The sequence below is a fragment of the Mustela putorius genome, unplaced genomic scaffold, assembly GCF_011764305.1.
Source record: "Mustela putorius furo isolate JIRA1106 unplaced genomic scaffold, ASM1176430v1.1 tig00003850_pilon_pilon_pilon, whole genome shotgun sequence".
Classification (NCBI taxonomy): Eukaryota; Metazoa; Chordata; class Mammalia; order Carnivora; family Mustelidae; genus Mustela; species Mustela putorius.
In genome coordinates this window covers 5132478-5152064 of record NW_025422002.1, presented here as the reverse complement: position 1 = coordinate 5152064, position 19587 = coordinate 5132478, and the positions used below count along the sequence as shown (strand labels likewise).

At 41.4% G+C, this 19587-nt stretch overlaps 1 protein-coding gene across 2 annotated transcripts in view; it reads left to right on the top strand.

Moving 5' to 3' along the window:
* Positions 1 to 19587, top strand: part of SUMF1 (sulfatase modifying factor 1) — a 106107-nt gene that overhangs the window by 49382 nt on the left and 37138 nt on the right. For both annotated transcript variants that reach the window (XM_004738409.3, XM_004738408.3), the window contains exon 7: positions 4921 to 5034. In XM_004738409.3, the coding sequence (XP_004738466.1) occupies positions 4921 to 5034 (114 nt within the window). The remainder of the gene's footprint in view (positions 1 to 4920; positions 5035 to 19587) is intronic.

Here is a 19587-nt window from a genome sequence, read left to right as displayed (position 1 = left end):
CCCACTGCCTTACTCTCTGCCTGCTGGTGATCTCTGTCTGTCAAATAAATAAATAAATAGATAGATAGATAGATAGATAGATTGTATCTCTGATGATTTGTTTAAGATGGATTCTCAGCAATGAAATTAATGAGTTGAGGACTAGAAAACTTTCTTTATAAAGGTTTTAGAGATATACTGTTTTGCAGAGTGCATGTGGCTTGTTTCTCTCCAGAAGTGTATGCGAGTTCCTTTCTCATTGCTTTTCTGCTGGTAAAATGGTACACTAATGAAGCAATGTTACAAACTTTTCGTTTTCCCTTAACAGTGAGAAAAGAAATCTTGTGGTAGGTAAATAGCAACTTACTGGGTTTGTTGTTGCAGAGAATAATTTTCTTTCAATACTCTTTCCAACAGCTGTCACTTTTTTTCATATTTGTATTTTTGTTTCACACAAAAATAATTCTTCCAAAATTTACTTTAAAAATGTAACACAGATACATTGTTTGGAAGATGGCCAAATGACTCTAAAACTTCAACTGAAAAAATAAAGTAGTGAGAGAGAAAGACCAAGACATTTTTGAAAAAGATAAAAGATGAGGAGACACTTGACGTAGCAAAAATCTAAAAATATTTTGAGCTATTGTATTTAAAACATTTTAGTTTCATTTTTTGGCAATTAATGTAAATAATATATTGCATGAGAATAGGGAGTCTTCCAATCGGTATGGGGTGCGTGTGTGTGCATATGAAACTCCATATATATGTGTTAAACATGTGATAAAGGAACCAACACAAACCAATGGGAAATGAAGCACTACCCAGTGGAGTCAAAAGTCTAACCATTTGGTCTCAAAGTTGGTTCCTCCAGAGTTTCCTTCCCAATAGCTGCTACTTTTGCAAGCCCATAGTTGTATTCGGCAAAATGACTGATTCGGGGTCTTGGGGACTAAAGGAGCTGCACCCTTTCTCAGATCTCACATGAGTGAGAAGCCCAGTCAGTGCCCCAGGGGCCACTTTTCATCAGCAGAAATAGCCTTCAGGATGGACAGGGTTATCAGTGACGGTGATCGGTAAGGATGCTCATGAGACCCCCAGAAAGCTTCCGGTAGATGCAGCAGGACTGTGGCTGTTGAAGTGTTCCACACTGGTGTGGACCCTACAGCAGCAGCTCACCTGCAGTGTGCTAAGCCTGAGTGTGGATGGCACACTGCTGGCCTTCTTTGGCAGTGAGCACACAAGAGAGGCTGGTGCAGGGGTGCCTGGGTGGCTCAGTGGATTAAGCCTCTGCCTTTGGCTCAGATCATGATCCCAGGGACCTGGGATTGGGCTCTCTGCTCTGCAGGGAGCCTGCTTCCTCCTCTCTCTCTGCCTGCCTCTCTGCCTACTTATGATCTGTCTCTGCCAAAGAAATAAATAAAATCTTTAAAAAAAAAAAAAAAAAGAGGCTGGTGCGACAGGGGCCTCAGCAGCCTGGATTCCCTTCCTGGATGCTAGGCTGTCAGAAGGAGGGCCACTACCACAAGCCTTGAATCCTAAGGCACAGGCTTCTGATGGGCCAAATTATACAAGCGCCTGTCAGTTTTAGTAAAGGGCCATGAGAAGGGTGCATTGGACAGTTATAGATAGTTTACAGTGCTTACTGCTCTATTTCATATCCTATTTAAGCACTTGAGCCTCCAAGGAAAATAGTAATTTATCCTTAAGTCAGGGCCCCTTTTCAGAAAGCACAAAAGTTCCTGTGAAATAAGGACACTTTACAGATGTTTAGTGATGAAACATTTAACTGGGAGTGCAGCAAATGTCTATATATTGGGATATATTCAGCAGAACTCACCTGAAGAAGCTGCCATGGAAGTTCTCAAAATAAAATTAGAATAGTTACCAGGGACCCTTCAAGAAGTAATTGGAGAGGGGCGCCTGGGTGGCTCAGTGGGCTAAAGCCTCTGTCTTCGGCTAAGGTCATGGTCCCAGGGTCCTGGGATCGAGCCCCACATTGGGCTCTCTGCTCAGCAGAGAGCCTGCTTCCTCCTCTCTCTCTGCCTGCCTCTCTGCCTGCTTGTGATCTCTGTCTGTCAAATAAATAAATCTTAAAAAAAAAAAAAAAGAAGTAATTGGAGAAACATGACCTGGGGAGAAAGAAACAGTAGCCCCCAGAGAGGCGACTTCCACCTGTGCTTGGACGAGACATATCAAGATCTGTATCTTCAAAATGGGACTCAACAAAATGGGACTAAAATTCCCAGTGAATTATCTCAACGTCCACCTTGGCTGCTCTTGTGTCCACAAGCTCTGGTCTGTTGAGGGAAGGAATTTATTTTCAGTGTTGGGATGGGCTGTGGTGAAACGGCCCCCTCACCTGTATTTGATGGGTGTCATTACTTCTGGTCTGGACTGAACACAGCACTGTTCTGACCACCGTGAATCTGTAGAATTGGATTTTTATTTCACTAGGCTGCTGTTACACAACCATTAGTGTGTTTCGGTTTTAATGCATATCAGTTCATTTACTTGAAAATAAGTGGGTTTGAAATATTTCTCATACACATTTGTTTTCTTTTTTTTTTTTTAAGATTTTTTTTTTTTTTTTTAATTTGACAGACAGAGATCACAAGTAGGCAGAGAAGCAGGCAGAGAGAGAGGAAGGGAAGCAGGCTCCCTGCTGAGCAGAGAGCCCAATGTGGGACTCGATCCCAGGACCCTGAGATCATGACCTGAGCTGAAGGCTTAACCCACTGAGCCACCCAGGCACCCACACTTTTGTTTTCTTTTTAGGTTCCTGGAAGCTTTGATTAGTGCAGTTAATTTAACAATGAGCAGTTATAAGTGTTTTTTCCTCCCTAATAGCATACTCACAGATGGTGATTTTGGGGTATTACCTCACTTAAACTTCAGATTATTTAAAGGGGGAAGAAGACCCCAAACCTTCGGGTAGATATTATTTCCTTACCTTCACGGTGTAACAGCACCAGCGGGGTCAATCAAGTTCCTTGTTCAGTAGCTGCCAAGTGTGGGCACGTAGAAAGGATGTCAGCCAGATGGACTGGAGAGCCCCTCCACATGTGTTCTCTGAGCCTGAGAAATGATTCCTTCCTCCAGAATGTTTGTTTCCTTTTTCAGTTGCTCTTGTGCCCCTGGCTCCTTTGCTTCTCTCCCCCGAAACAAATGAATTTCTTCCTTTTCTTTCTATTCCTTCCAGCTCTTGTCCCACCTTGCTCTCACTCAGCGTCTCCAGATTCTTGAAAGAACAGCTCATGCCGGTGTCTCTCTGCCTTTACTGTCTCTCTGAATTTGGAACTCTGACCTTGGTTCTAAAAAGCTACCTCTCTACCTTTGTAGAGGGAGTACAGCCAGAAATCTCTGCAGCCAGAAATCCTGTCCCTCTTGGGAGTTTCTGAGACTTCCCCCTCCAACCTCCCTACTCAGTACAGAGTCTTACAGAATTGGATTTTTTGTTTTGGGCATATTCTTTTTTCTCTCTCAGCTCTTTGATGTCTTACATCATTGAACCCATCCTGCCTTCAGTTGACATGCATGGACTTACTGAGTAAAGCAGTGAATGAGCTGCTGTTTCCATAATGAATCCTGAGTATGAAGCAGCGTGGTAACATTGTCTAGTGTTCCAGCTCATCCAGACGAAGTTCTCTTAAGGAGTAGCCTCATAATTTTGAAGGGCTCTGAATTGCCCAAGTATGCTTCCATATTTATATGTTGGCCTGAAACCGTCCAAAGCCAAATAAAAGTGAATTTTAGTTTATTCATTTCTTTAGTCCTACTTTATTAGTAGGGGAGAAACATGAATTTACAAAAATATTTTTATTTTTATATCTTATTTTTTATAAAAAAGATTTTTAAGGGGCCCCTGGGTGGCTCAGTGGGTTAAGCGTCTGCCTTCTGCTCTGGTCTTGATCTCCCTCTGGTTCTGCGATCCAGGCCTGTGTAGCCCTCCCTCGCTCAGCAGGATGTCTGCTTCTCCCTCTCCCTCTGCACCTCTCCTTGCTTATGTTCCCCCCCCCTCTCTCTCCAGTAAATAAATAAAAATCTTAAAAAAAAAGATTTTTAGGTAACTTGATATTTTTTAATGAAAATTTTCTTTATGTTTGAAATTGCCATTAGAAAAATGTTGGGAAAAAATTTTAAGTTGAATATACACGATAGCGTAATTGTACTTATTGTTGCTCATAGTTTTGTTTTGTTTTGTTTTTCCTCGTCCCTCTTCCCTCCCTCCTTCTGAAAAAAGCTTTATACTTTGGTTATGTGTCTGTGACAATATTATGTGACAGACTGTCTGACCTGCCTTTGAAATGTGATATAATTGCTTGCTGAGGAACCCGTACAGTTGGCCTCATACTTCCAGATTCCGGAGACTGACTGCAAACATTCTCTTATAAATATGCTTGATAATGAATTCACATTTTCCTTAGAAAAACAAGTCCCCTCAGTGTTTTGATGATAAAACCTGGTACTTAAAGATAAGATAGTTGGAAGGGGCTGGTGGAGAGGACAGAAGTGCTTTGCGGCTTTGAGTGCTAGAAGACATTGTGCCCACATACCTTAGCTCTGAGGACAAGATTTATACTGGGTCTAATGTGATGTTTCTATAATGCTTTTGAGAGTTTAAATATCATCTACCCTGTCCCCCATTAATTGCAGATTCAACTTATGGTCATTATTAGTCTCTGTATTAGGAATAGTTTTATTGGCTCTTCTACCAATAATACAGTCTCTCCTTAGGTTTCTAAGCTCCCCTTAAGAACTCAAAGCCATAAAATGTCTCTTTCTTGGTTTTTACATTGGCCAAATTGCATTTTGACTATATCAGGATGAAAATTAATATTCCTACTTTGAAGTTTTAATTCTTTTAATGCATATCTGCAGCAAAGATCTTTTCGAAACAAGGTGAGTAGTTTGACAGCATTTTCCCTTTTTTTTAATTTTTAGGTTGACGCCTTTCCTCCCAATGGTTATGGCTTATACAATATAGTAGGGAACGCGTGGGAATGGACTTCAGACTGGTGGACCGTTCACCATTCTGTTGAAAAAACGATTAACCCAGTGAGTATCATTCTCAGACTATGTATTGTGAGAAGGTTACATCCATCCCCTAAACACTCTGTGGCAAGAATTTCATGTGTTTTCTGGGGAGTATTTGTGTGCTGCTGAAATTCATCTTGGAATTCCCCCCAAAGAGATATTTTAAGTAATATATATTAAGTATTTCAATCTTAAAGCACTGTGAAGGAATGTCTGTGAGCATTTTATATGCTGCTGGATTATAATGGTGATAATTTGAGGGAATCTGCCTATAATTTCAGAAATTATATTTAGTCTTATAAATTTGATTGGAATGAGATATTTAAATAACTCTGCAAAATTCATTAATGTTTTAGTAATAACCAGTGAGATCTGCTAGATAGTATTTATCATGCAACTAATTGCCTGAATTTTGATTGGCTGAAATTTTGATTCAGGGGTATCACTTAGTGAAAATGAAATAAGGGTATTTTCTGGTGAACGTTGAGTCAGGAAGTTGAGTCATTTGGTGATTATTTCCTGAACTCTGCAGTATGTCAGTTCAATGCATCATATGCCTTGGGAATTAAGACAATCATGTTTATCTAAGTCTTACTTACTCTGGTACAGGAAGAATGTTGAATACAACTAGTATTATACTCTGCCCCTAAAAGCAAGCTCTCCCAGCAAAGTATATAAAAATTGAGACACTACATGGGCATGTAGGTGGGAAGTACTCCCTTTAAAAAAAATGTGTCTGAATATTTTTTGTCGGGTGAACAGATTAGGGGGAAAAAACCATTTAAAAATCCTATCTCTAACAAACTAGACATTCATAAGTCAGACCCAAGAATATATATTTATACCCAAACTAGCTAGATTGGGAATTTAATATGCTCAATTTTAATCTTTAACCTTTGGAAAAGGCACAAAGAGTCATGATAAAGAAAATTAATTCTTTGATCTCTCCTCAGTGGAGGGTTAAGCAGTTCGAGTAATTGAAGAGCTTGTCAGACTCTGTGCCTCAGGCCACTTTTCAGAATATGAGGATACATTTGTTTGATATGCTTGATTTTCCCTCACAGAATAACACGTGGTCTGCTCATGAATAATCTGGAGACATAAACCCAGTTTCTTGGGTGTAGATGAAAAAGCTGAGTTCTCCAGAAACTGTCATTCATCGCCCCCCCCCCCCCCAACTTCCCTTGTACTTTCTGGCAGGGCTGGTAGAAGTAGCGGTCAGAGACTCTTTTCTCTCCAAAATGATAATAAGGTTGTGAAGTTCTCGGTAGGCTTGTGGTTGGAGACGCCATTCTCTATTGGCAAGATGTGACTTGGCATTTGCTATCAGAATCAGAAATAGAATTTTCTTTTCCCCCCATCACATAAAAGCATCTGCATGTTTGGAAGGGGGTGCACAAGGCTTCAGAATTCTGGCAAGTTGTGAATGTATCTATCTGACCATCTGTTGTCGAGCTAAGTGTTTATTAGCTTTCCGTCTTAGAACTGCTTGTGTTTCTTCTAAGGATTTACAGAAAAATTCACATTTTTCTCCTTTTCCCCCAGTCCCAGCTCTATCTTAGATGTTGTCCTTACTCTATAAATTGTTCTCATTTTAGATTTCTCTGTGTCACACTAGCCTCGTTTGCTTCCTGATTTGACTGGGATAAAATTCATCTGTTTGGAGAACTAAATCCCAACTTCCTAGAAAACTCAGACTCCATCATTCAAATCTTTACAACTACCTTCATTTCCTGTGCCACTGGCATCTCCCATCCACAGGACGGTGCCAGCCTCCCAGCTGGGCCCTCTCTTCCCTCTCTCTGCCTTGTGCAGCCACGATGACCTCTACAGAGAACAAGTCTTATGCGGCCACTCCCCTGTTTAAAACCCTTCAGTGGCTCCTTGGTGTCTAAAAAAGAAAGTACAGGCTCTGAACACAGCTTCTAAAGGCCAAACATAATGCAATCCTTGCTGATCTCTTTTTAGCCATACCTTCTATTTCTTTAAACATTGAATTATAAAATTTAACAAAAATTCAGAAAAGTACAGAAAATAGTATAATAGATACCTACCATTTAGATTTCACATATGATAACAGTTTACTGTATTTACTATATTTCTCTTAACCAGAGAATAAGAACAGAAACTATTCTCTCAGTTCACACTGGGGATTGTTAATATCTTTAATTTAAGCTCTTCTGGTCAAGGGGTAGCTCTATCTCACTGTGGTTTTAGTCATTGTATGTTAAAGCCGCATCTGATAACTGGTATCTGGCTACCCCACTGACCTGCTTCTGTTGTCATTCTTGGTTTGGGCTCACATCTTGTTTCCTCACATGCCTGGCTGTGTTTGAACGAGTACCACACAGTGTATGTGAAAGACTAGATGTAGACCCTGATAGAGGGTCTGGATAGTGTGATCCTTCTCTAGAGAGGATCCACCATTGCCTCTGGAAGCTTCTATTTCTGATGAGCTTACTCCAGGCAGTAATTGAGATGTTTTGAACTGAACATCAGCCACTATAAGGGCTAGTCTGGGTATATAGTTCTTTAGGACCCCAAAAGTCAGGGGGTTTACTGTGGCTCTTCTTCCTTGAAGGGCTCTGAAATCCTGTTTTTTATTTCCTTAGGCCATGAGTCTATACCTGCCTATGGTTTTGCCGGGGCTTGTTTGTTCCCCAAGTACAGTCCTTTTATTTCTAAACAAACCCATTTCTGCTTGTAAAGCACCTAGAAGTTTTTTATTTTTAAGGTTAACACCCTCAAGCCTTCTACCTTCACCTGTAGGAAAATGAGAAATGTCACAACATCTATTCTGTGTGCCAGATACTAAAAGCTTTGTTAAGAACTAACCTGTTCTTTCAATAACTCCATAGATGGAGTTTGTTTTTTGTTTTTTGTGGGTTTTTTTTGTCCTTCCATCCCACAAATTTTTATTTTTATTTAGTCCTTCCATCCCACAAATGAGGAAAGCTAGGCACAGAGGAGTTAAATAATTTCACACAGCTAATAAGAGCAGCGAGAGCACGAACCAAGGCAATCTGATGTCAGAACCTGTGCTCTCAATCACTTCATCACTCTGCCTCCAGACTTCTTAGCACCATGGAGGAGACCCTCTGCTGCCCACAAGGGGATCCATAGGCATGACTTTGCTGGGAGAGTATATCAGTGTTCTCCTGAGAAACAGAACCAGTCAGAGATGGGTGTGTGTCTGTATGTGTATATTTATTTATGTAGAGAAGATTTATTATGAGGAATTGGCTCATGTGATTATGGAAGCTGAGAAGTCCCACAGTCTGCCATCAGCAAGCTGGAGACCCAAGAAAGCAGGCATTAGAATTCATTCCAAGTCTGAAGACCCGAGAACCAATGGTATAAACCGCAGTCTGAGGGCAGGAGAAGATAAGATGAGATGTTACTGCTCAACAGGCAGACAGGAAACAAAAAAGTGGTGAATACCTCTTTCCTCCACCTTTGTTTCTATTCAGGCCCTTAGCAAATTGTGGATGATGCGCCCCCAACCCCACCCCGCCATGAGGAAGTACAGTCTACTGAGTTCACTGTTTTAAAGGCTCATCTTACCTGGAAACACCCTCCCAGCCACATCCAGAAATAAAATTTAAACTGGGTACCCAGCCTGTGGTTGCTCAAGTCCACGTAAAATTAATCATCCAGGTGGAAAGGAGTGAGGGTATATGGGGAATTGCCCCAGAGCTGATCAGGCTAAAATGGAGCTTCCAAAGGAAGGAGAATGTTGTTACTTTGGGACAGAGAAGTAGGCAGGGCCTGATCAAGCTGGACTGGGGCAAAGGGTTTGGGTTTTATTTAATGTGGGACAGAAAGTCCTTGGAGAATTGAAAGCAAACTGGTGATAAGATTTAGTGTACATCTCTAAACGATTCCTGACTTTTGGGTGGAGCATAGGGCCACAGAGGAATCAGGGAGACCAGTCAGAGCTCCTGTAGTAGTCCCTATGAGCTGGTCCTCCAAGGTCCTGTGCTGGGCCATTGCCAGTCTCTGGTTCCCTGTCATTTCCTCTACACAGTGAACACCTGTCCTGCTTTAGGATGCAGCCACGGCTTCCTGTCTTGAGTCTTTCCCTGACTACTTGCCCCCAATGAAAGTATACAGTACCTTGTTTGTGTCCCCTTGAAAACCCACTTCAAATATTTTAATACTGCAGTATAATACAAAAATATATTTGGACTTTGTCCCAGTTCCTGGCAAGGAAGAACAAAAATGCTGGAACTTCCCGATAGGACTGATGTTGCCAGTCATAATGGGCCCTGTTCATCACACCTGAGTTTATGCTACTGGAGCTTAGAGGGGGCCCCTAGATGGCCTCATGATGGACCCATCATCTAAAAGAGCCAGTGATTAGGGACTGGGAACTTTCAGCCCCTCGCGCTGACCTCTGGAAGGGTGGAGTGGGCTGGAGAGGGAGCTCTGTAAAAACTATTGAACAAAAGTTGGAGAGCTTCCAGGTTGGTGACCACTACGAGGTACTGGAAGGACGTTGCCTCCAGAGAGGGCGAGTGAGCTTCGTGCTCCTTCCCCATTCCTGGCCCCCTGAATCTCTTCCCTATGGCCGTTCACAAGTTGTATCTTTATAATAAACCAGTAAATGTAAATAAAGTGCTTTCCTAAGATCTGCAGTCCATTCTAGCAATTTGCCAAAACTGAGGAGGGAGTGCCAGAAACTCTGACTTTGTAGCCAAATTGGTTAGAGGTGTGGATAATTTGGGGGCCTGATTTAAGGAAAAAAAAAGTTCTGCTCAGCTTCTCAACCTTAGAGCTGCTGCTGTTGTGAATCAACAGACCCCTAGGTGAAACTAAGTTAAGGTGGGAAGGGCTCACCTCTGGGCTTCCCTTTGCTCTGGAATGTGAGCCCTGCACTTCCTCACAGCTGCAGTAGTCCTCATCTGGTTTGGTTAAAACTCCTGCTTCTCACTGAGGTCTTCGCTTACTTGCCCTCTTTCCGTAATGGCCTGTGTGTCACCAGTGCTGGGCAAAGAATGTGGTGCATAATAGCTGGTCCTGGAGCAAAGCCAGTTCAGATACCTAGAATTGAGGGAGTTTGACCACTATCCGTATTTCAGGTATTTCAAAAGCAAAGGCTGGTTGGAAACAAGAGATTTTCAGGGAGAGTTTCGAACCGAAATATCCAGGCGATTATTAAGACATTTTGACCCAGGAATTGACCTCTTCAGTCTCATGCATAGTATGTTAGCTCCAAGATTAACTCATAATGGCAAGTCATTTAAAGCTTCTTTGGGGAGATTAAGAAAAGTCAGGGCACTGTATGCAAAGGCTAGTCAGGGAATATCTTTTTCTTTTTCAGTGACTTCCAGGGAGCAAAAGTTAATCATTGGTGCTTATTTTATTGGGCAGTTATTTATAGCAAAAGCAGGTAGTAGAAACATCTTGTGTGCTTTGTACACCCAGTCCCGAGAGAGGCTGACAGGTATTTGACCATATGAAGTGTGGGTTGAGGTAGATGGTTTCATTTGGGCAGCTTGCTTTCTGAGGGAAAGAGCTCTGGTCTTGGAATTAGTTGAAGTAACTTGGATTATAGCTTTGCCACTTAATATTGAAGGAATCTCTCTAAACCTAGAATATCTTACCTTTCCTAAAATATAAATTGGTAGTAATTTTATTTGTGAAATTAAATTTGATGATGTTGCACTTAAATATTTTATACTTTTAAAGTACTGTTGCTTATTATTTTTGTTTAAGTTATGTTTTGGCTACCTAATTGGGCTATTATATGGTCCTGTGAAGCAGAATTGATGAGGAATGTTGCTTTGGGAAGTAGAAGAGAAGAAAGTGATATTTATAAATAATGAGCGCTTGATATTCCTCCTATTTATACTTTTTGTTGGCATATCCTGTAGTCATCCTTACAATGAAAAACTTGCTAGTGCTTCATGGTTCATTCAAGTCCCACGGGAATAAAGTTTTCCAAAAAGTTCCTTCTTTGAATAAATCCTGACTGCTTGCCAAATTCTATTAGCTGGAGATTGAGTTTTGTCTTGTTTTTGTCAGTGTGGAATTGGTTGTTCAGTTAGATCGTATTGCTCTAGACAGTTTTGTAAATGTGTCCTGTTTTGCAAGGCTGCTTTGTCACTGTATAGAATTGCCCAGGGAGGCTGTAAGCCCTCCTTGTCTACAGAGTTTATACTCTGCTGGGTTTTTTTTTTTTTAAAGATTTTATTTATTTATTTGACAGAGACACAACAAGAGAGGGAACACAAGCAGGGGGAGTGGGAGAGGGAGAAGCAGGTATTCCGCAGAGCAGAGAGTCCTAAGCGGGGCTCCATCCCAAGTCCCTGGGGTTAGGACTTGAGCCGAAGGCAGACACTTAACGACTGAGCTACCCCGGTGCCCCTGCTCGGCTGGTTTTGAATGACGCTCTGAGCCATGCCCATCACACATGGCACACGCCTTCGCGTTGACCTGAGATCCGTATGGACAGCCTGCTGGAGGGTGCCAAACTCATCAGTCTTGCTCACACATTCCTTCTCCATTGGATGATGGCCCTGGAGACTGGGATGGAGACTTGGACTTACATGGCTTTAGTCCATCTCCTTTTTTTTTTTTTTAAAGATTTTTTTTTTTTTAATTTGACAGAGAGAGAGAAAGATCACAAGTAGGCAGAGAGGCAGGCAGAGAGAGAGGAGGGAATAGGCTCCCTGCTGAGCAGAGGAGCTTGATCCCAGGATCCTGACACCATGACCTGAGCTGAAGGCAGAGGCTTAACCCACTGAGCCACGCAGGCGCTCCTGGTCCATTTTCTAATTTCCACACTTGATTGCTCCTTTTCCCAGTAACCCCTCCTCTGGCCTCCGCCACTGCATGAATGAATGAATTTTGTGTAGCAAAAATGTTAGACCCCTGCTTAGCCTGTCTCATAGTCTTTCTCTGCCAATGGCATGTGACTGTCCTTGTTTCAGCCTGGCAAAAATGCAGTTAGTAGCACGTCATCGTTCTTAGTTGAGCCTGCCACCCCCACAGCAGGTGAGCGACCGCCCCCACAGCAGGCTAATTAGTGCATCAGGCAGTCACCAGACTACCAGCCTGTGCGCGGGTTACCTAACTGAGGACTCTTACCTGCTCTAAGGACCTCATTCACATGCTCCTAGTGAGGATGTTTCAGGGACATGAGTAAATCCGTTTGAAGGAGAAGTAACTAGTATTAAAAATGGAAAAAGCATTTAAGTGTTAATGAAGTTGAGTTAAATTTGATGATAAATTGATATGGTTTACACTGTATGTGCCAAGGAGGAAAGCAAGGTGATCAAAATATCACCATCTTGGGACTATGTTTAGGAGAAGAATTTTATCTTTTTCTCCCAAGTAGAAGATGGAAATAATTCTGGAGGAAAAACTCATGTTTATCCACTGCCACTTTTCTTTGTGGCTCTGGAGCAAGGTTGATCATCCAGCAACAGCCACAAAACTGCTGAGGGAGAGAAATAAGCTTGAATGTATATGGCTGAGATATTTAGATCCTGTAACTACACTTTCAAACACATTATCTCAACACTTGCTTTTTGCTTGAAAAGAGTGAATGCTAATTCTAGTTGCTATTTGGAAGATTATAAAAACACTGTTTCTGCTTTACAATAAAATTACCTTTACAGCCTCATGTTACTCTTGACTCTTCCTGAAAAATAGAGCAGGACACTCAGATGTATCATGACCTCCTCTCTCAGTGTGGAGGATCAGTGGATCTGAAAGGTGGGAAGTGAACACCTCCAGCCTCTACCTCTGCAGGAATCCCTTCTTTGCTTCCCCTGGGGGCTATGGTCCTGCAGCCTATCCAGTGCCTGTAGCAACTTGTCGTGTTCTTAGATGTTCTCACTGTTGGCAGGTTCCTCTGGCCAACCAAAGTTTTCTCTCCTGCAGCTTCATCTCATCCTGCACTTGGTGAGAACACAGAACACATTTTCTCTCTGTTTTGTACATGAAAGCTTTCCCGATCCCTGAAAGCTAGTCACAGCCTGTGCCCCTTCATCTTTCTCTTTCTAGATAACCATCCCCAACCTTCAGGTGTACCTTGAATAACTTGGTTTCCAATCCAAGGCAAGCCGGATTACATTCCTCTAAAGAACATGAGTGGGGGGGTGCAGTACAGGTCCCTTTTTCTAAATGGGCACCTAGAACCATACTTAGCGTTCTGGATGTTCCTGATCTGTGTGAATCACACTGGGGCATTCCTTTTTCCTCATTCTCTCTCGTCAGATCTCAGATTGTGTCAGATTGTGCGGAATCCAATAGCACTGGGTTTGAATTTTGTTGCTATAATTTTGGCTTACCATTGTATGTCACTGGGCGAGTTCCTTCACTACTCTGGGACTCAGTTTGCTTCTTAAGTGAGAATAATGAATCTTACCTCAGAGAATTGTGAGGGACAGAAAGAATGTTTGTATCGCCCAGCACGATATTTGCAAAAAGCAAGCATATAATATGTGGCAGCTTCAGTTTTAATAATTATTAGTACTCAAGCACTATTTTCAAGAGCCCTACTACTCTTATTATGAGCAGTGCGTTAGCAATGGGAAGAGTAGTGTCTCACTTTTGGCCCCTAGAAAGCTTGTAGCCAAATAAAACCTCCCCCTTTTCCTCGGTATATAATGATTTTAGGCCACATCTCCCAAGGTACTGTTGCCATAGAGCTGTTTTTTATGTAACTTTCTTTAAAATTGTTTGAAGGAAAACTTTTTTTGAATTTTCTCTATGTTTATAGCTATGTTTTGAAACTTCATGCAAAGCCTATCTGTTCTTTCCATCAAGTTCAATTTTTTATGGGTTTCAACCTTGAGAGACAGCCTAAAGAAATCACTGTCTGTCAGCACTATTATTTATGATAGTAGCTTTCCCTTCTAGCTTATAATCAGCAGATTTGGCCTTGTTTTTGTCATTGATACACTATGAACAGGGGCCCAGTCCATATTTACTGAGCACTTCCCATGCTCCAGGGCTGTTTCGGGGATGCAAAGATGAGTGAGACAGGCCTGGTTGTTAAGAAGCCTAGAGGTTGGGTAGGGACCAGATCCATCAAGAGGCCCTGTGGTAAGAATTGTTGCTTATGTGGTAGAAGTGGGAGCCTCTTCCCTGCTGACTGGAGCTGGGAGGGCTTCTCTGAGGAGGTGCCCTTGGAGGAGAATGATAGTAAGACGGTGAAGTCACCATGCTAGGTCCTCAGCATCCAAATGTAAGAAAGGCAGGGCACAGCCCTTTGAGAAACTCATGGTAAGCAGAGAAGAAGTTTTGTTTCTTCTTTCTCTATTGCTTCCATTTTCTTGGGACCCTGAGTCTCAGCTGCCCTGCACTTGCCCCTCAGTCCTGAAGCACCGTGTGTGTGTGTGTGTGTGTGTGTGTGTGTGTGTAGGTAGGTATGCACCTGTGTGCACGTGTGCTTATCTTTTAATTTTGCTAAAGTGTATTTTCCCCATCCTTACGGGAGTATTAGAGCTGTTTAAAGAATTTCTCTTACCTAACCAGCTAAGGTCTTTGGAGAATGACTTGTAAATTGTCTTTCTTAGCTTGGTATGCTCAGTAAAAGGGCTTTGATAAGCTATCTTTTCACAGTGTATGACACTCCTGGGAAGGAAAAGCCACGTGCTCTGAGATTAGGATGGCAGAAGGTCCGCATAAAGGATTAGGGTTATAACAGAAGTGTTAAATGAAAGAGTGAAGAGTTTGCTCCTGTGATTATTTGCCATCCTCAGTCAGGCTCTTCCTGCTACATAGAATAGCAGATCCATTATTACGTGATGAAAGCAGAGGTCAGTAACCTGGGTTTCCATCTGAGATTGAACTTGAAAATGTCGTGGGCCTTAGGTGAGTCATCTCGCCCTTATCTGGCTTATGCTTCATCTATACATTTTGCTAGGGATGTAGCAAGTGATTCCTAGGGCACAATAAATTGGGGCCGCTGCCCCGGTGTCTGGAGAGGAGGCAATGATGGATGAAGCAGCTGGAAGCAATGTGGTTAAGAGGACTGGTTTAAAAATGATCCAGACCGGTCTACGTCCTACTTCTGCCACTTGATGGCACGGGGGCTTCGCAGGAAGAGGATGGCATCCTTCAGTTCTGTTTCCTCATCTGTAATATGGGAGTAACAATCACATTTAAGGACCCTGGGTTGTTCTGAGGATTAAAAAGAGATTAGAGCAGTTAGCATTGCACCTGCCACGTAGTCTAGAGCCACTTCTTATTTTCCAGGTACCTCTCAGTTGGAACATTTACTTTTTTGAAAATCCTTTCCTTTTCAGCACTTCTTCCTATTTTTCATTGGACCAGATTAAGTTCTTTTTCTTTCATTTATTTCATAAACATTTAATGAGCATGTGCTACGTGCTAGGGGCAGGCCTCAACAACATAGTTCTTGCCTATAGAGAGTTTGAATTTCAAAATCCCTAATTATGGTCCCTTTCTTCTGTGGTAATAGCAAGTTTTTTCCCCACTGACTTTTGGGAAGTCAGAACCAAAGCCCAGGTTTCTGGCTTCCTCTCAAAGGTTGTTTATTCTTTCCATGTGCCTCTGTGTACTTATGTGTCCTTATTAGTGTAAGGCTATTTACCTGGGAAGGGCCAGGAAGAAAGGAGTGTGGTAGGGCTTGCAGATGCCCCCTTATTTATCTGGGTCCAAAGCCGGAAGACCGGGTCTGAGCAGCTTTTCTGGCCAGAGGAGGGGTACTTGGTGAAATTCTAGTGGATGTAGGCCTACATAATGGGTCCTCTGCAGACATTTTAATCTCCTGTCTCTGTGTGCTCTGGGGTATGAATTGGTAGCCAGAAGCTTAGATGTTCCCTCCAGGACCTAACCTTCTCAACCACACATGACATTCTGTCTTCCGTTCTACGAGCTTCTGACCCATCTTCTGCATACTTAGGCTTACCCGGACAGTTTTCTTTTTGGTTTTACAATGACTCTCCCAATACTTTCCCCAGTGTTTTAGCCCCTAACTTATCCAACATTTTCAGTCAAGGCCTCTATCTCATCATGCTTGGCAGTCAGCAAAAGCCAATTTAACATATGTGTATTTCCCCAATGCAGAATAGTTCTTGTCTTTATAGTTTTTTACACACAACCATCCATATTCATAAATCTTTTTCCCATGGTACTTCTCAGTCAGAGGTGGAATCCTGTTTGGAAAGAAAAAGTGGGGTCTCTGTCAACTTGAAGACAGTGACCCAAACCCGTTCCCATATTAGCTTTCTAGATTATTAGTGTAAAGTGTGTTTGGGTTCCAAAAGAAGAGATAAGCCTCAGACCTGTCATCCAGGTGTGATCACCCTAACTTTACCACAGGCTGCGCCCTAGTGCTTTTGGGAGGAGTCAAATTGAAGTGCTGCTTCTTTACATCTTTAGGATTTTTTTTTTCCCCCTGAAGACCTTAAAGTGCTTTTTCTCTGTCAGTCTCTCTGCCTCTATTTCTCATATCCTCAAAATATACTTGCTTGTGCAAAAGGAGGCATGTGGTCTTAAGACTCATTTCTTATCATAATTCATAGAGAGAGGTGTTGACTTTGCCCCAGATTTTGAATTTGGTTTTCAGAGTCAGGATTAAATCCCAGGTCTTCTGATCTCGAGACATATATAGTGTTTACCGGACTCCAGATGTTATTTGAGAAACAAAACATGAAAGGCTACTTACTTCCTTATAGTATTTTATCACAGACTGCCTACATTAAAGCGGAATTTCAGGAAGTGTTATAAATATGGAAGATAATTTAGGAGATGTGAGTTGCTGTGTCATGCAGTGGCTTCTTCCAAAAGCAAAGGAGAGGCAGGGAATTACGCCTGTCGTTCCTTTCATCTTGAGATTTTAAATCAACTTTATGTCCTTACCTTCCTAATCTGTTCTTTCCGCTAAATTATTTTTAAAAATTACTGATTCTGCAAATCAGCTTTTGTACCTAACATTTGACTTGTTAATTAATTGTAAAAGTAATATAGTGTTGTTTTCCATTTCTATAGCCTTACCTTCCCTGACTCCCTATGCTATCGTGTGACTCATTTGTTCTTTTCCTAAGGATCTGGAAATAAAACCATGTTATTGAGAAGAGAAAAATAGAACAGTTAAGTCATCTTTTTTGCCAGGTTATTCTGGGAATTTCTTTTCATGTGGATATGTAGACACATTTATAATATAGGCATATACATATCCACATGTGTGATTTCTATATAAGTATATACTTTTATTCATTCAGGAAAATTTATTGGCAGCCCACTCAGTGCCAGACTCACATGTTGGATTCTGGGAATTCAACAGACACAATTCCCTTGCCCTCACGGAGCTTGCAGATGTTAAGGAATCAAGCAAACTTACCTAATTACGTATACATGTGTATGTACTAAATTCTATGTACGGAAGAAGTATAACATGATGGTTGAAAGCATGCATTTTTTGGGTTGGACCTGTTTTTCTAGCTCAGCCGGTGACATTAAGTCACTTAAACTCTCACTCAACTTCCTCATTGATAAGGAAATAGGAGCACCCCTTGTGGAGTTACTGAGAGGTTTCAGTAAGATAATGCAAAAAAATTTTTAATGTAGTGGCTGGTATGTAATAAGCACTTGATAAATCTAATTATGACCTCTGTGTTTTTCATGTATAGTGACAATTTAAATACAGTCAGTTAGCAAGCTATGAACTAGTACCTTACTCTGAAATTGTATCTATGGAAGACATTTGTTCTGGACCTTTTTAGGAATGTGATAAGGAGATAAGCCATCTGGTAGTGTTCAGTTATAAATAACACTTCTTTCCATGGACAGTTTCTAGCTCATACCCACTAAAGGAAGTACACACTGCTTTTAATGAGGCAACAGAACTTACAGAATTGGGGCCTTACCAATGGTCCACTTTCTAGATGTTGAAAATAAAATCATGGAAGTTTTCAAGTATTCTTTGAAAATAATGTCTGCCTATAAATACCATTTGGCACAAGCTAATTGCTTATACTCTCTTTGTAACTTGCTAATGAGTTGTCACTGAAGAACACAGAAGGTGTGAGAGTAAGAGAAGGTGATAAATGAAATCCTTAGGAAGGCTACTCTTTAATTTTCTCACTTCAAGCAATGCTTAGAGCCATATCTGACTTTGTAAGTAGGGCTGAACAGTTTTATACCATTAGTATGAGAGATGAAAGTGGTTGAGTGTGGAGCAAACCTTTCAGCAAATGTAGTCTGTACCCTATGATATTGGTGGTTTGGTTAGTTGGCCCAGAAGCTACTTTCCTTGAAGATGATACCACTGTAAACCCTGCATTATTTAGGGTGAAGTGTACTTTAGAACTAATCCATTAGATAGACCTTGAATGTTCTATTAGCATGTTAAGCTCCCTGAAATTAAAGAACCATCTGCATATTCCGTAGAGCAGAGGATGAGAAAGTTGGTTCTTTGTTGTATTGTTTCAGTGGGCTACTTATTTTCTTTTAATAATTGCTTCTTCTATGTTTACATTGACTGGTTTTCATCCTAGATGTTTCATGGTCTTTAACAATGGTGTTAAAAACTACCATTTATTTCCATAATTACTGTAGTCCATGCCTCCTCAACAGCTCATAAATACCTACCATTAATAGGTCAGAATATTAACCATTTTCCTAGTACCTTGCTGCCCCCCCCCCCACTTCCTGCCAGGAAGTTGGATAGAGTGGCTCTAGGAATTAAGGCCCCTGGCCACCTCATACCCACGAGAATGGCTGCTGTTTAAAAAACAGAAAATGATAAGGGTGGAAAAGATGTGAAAAATTGGAAATCAGCTCCAACTGTTGCTGGGACTTGCTGTGGAAAACAGCATAGGTTACCTCAACATATTGAAAATAGAAATATATAATCCAGCAGTTCCACTTTGAAAGCACGGCCTTGAAGAGATATTTGTACACCCATTTTCACAGCAGCATTATTTACGATAGCCAAAAGGTGGAACCACTCAAGTGTCCACTGATGGATGGATGGTTGAAGGAAATGGGGTACAACATGCAATGAAATATTATTCAGCAATAAAAAGGAAGAAAATGATGACACAGGCTATCACATGGATAATCCTTGAAGACATTGTGCTAAGTGAAATAAGCCAGTCACAAAAAGATAAATATTTTACGAATCTGCTTAAATGAGGTTCATAGAACAGTCAGATTCATAGGGACAGAAAGAATGGCTGTTGTGCATTTAGCACTTGTGGTTGCCAAGGAAGGGCAGAGACTTAGTGTTTAATGGGTTGAGTTTCAGTTTCGCTTGCTGAAAAGAGTGCCGGGTTTTGATGGTGGTGATGGTTGCATTTGACTGTACTTAATGCCGTCGAACTGTATGTAGTTGACACTTGAACAGTAGAGGGTTCGGGGCACTGACCCCCTGGATAATCAAATATCCACATACAACTTCTGGCGCCTCCATAAAGTAACTGTTGCTAGCCTTCTACTGACTGAAAGCCTTACTGATAACTTAGTCAGTCTATTAACACACATTTTGTATGTTATGTGTATTGTATACTGCATTTTTACAATAAAGTAAGCTAGAGAAAAGACAATGTTACTAAGAAAGAGAAAAGACATTTATAGGACTACAGTGTATTT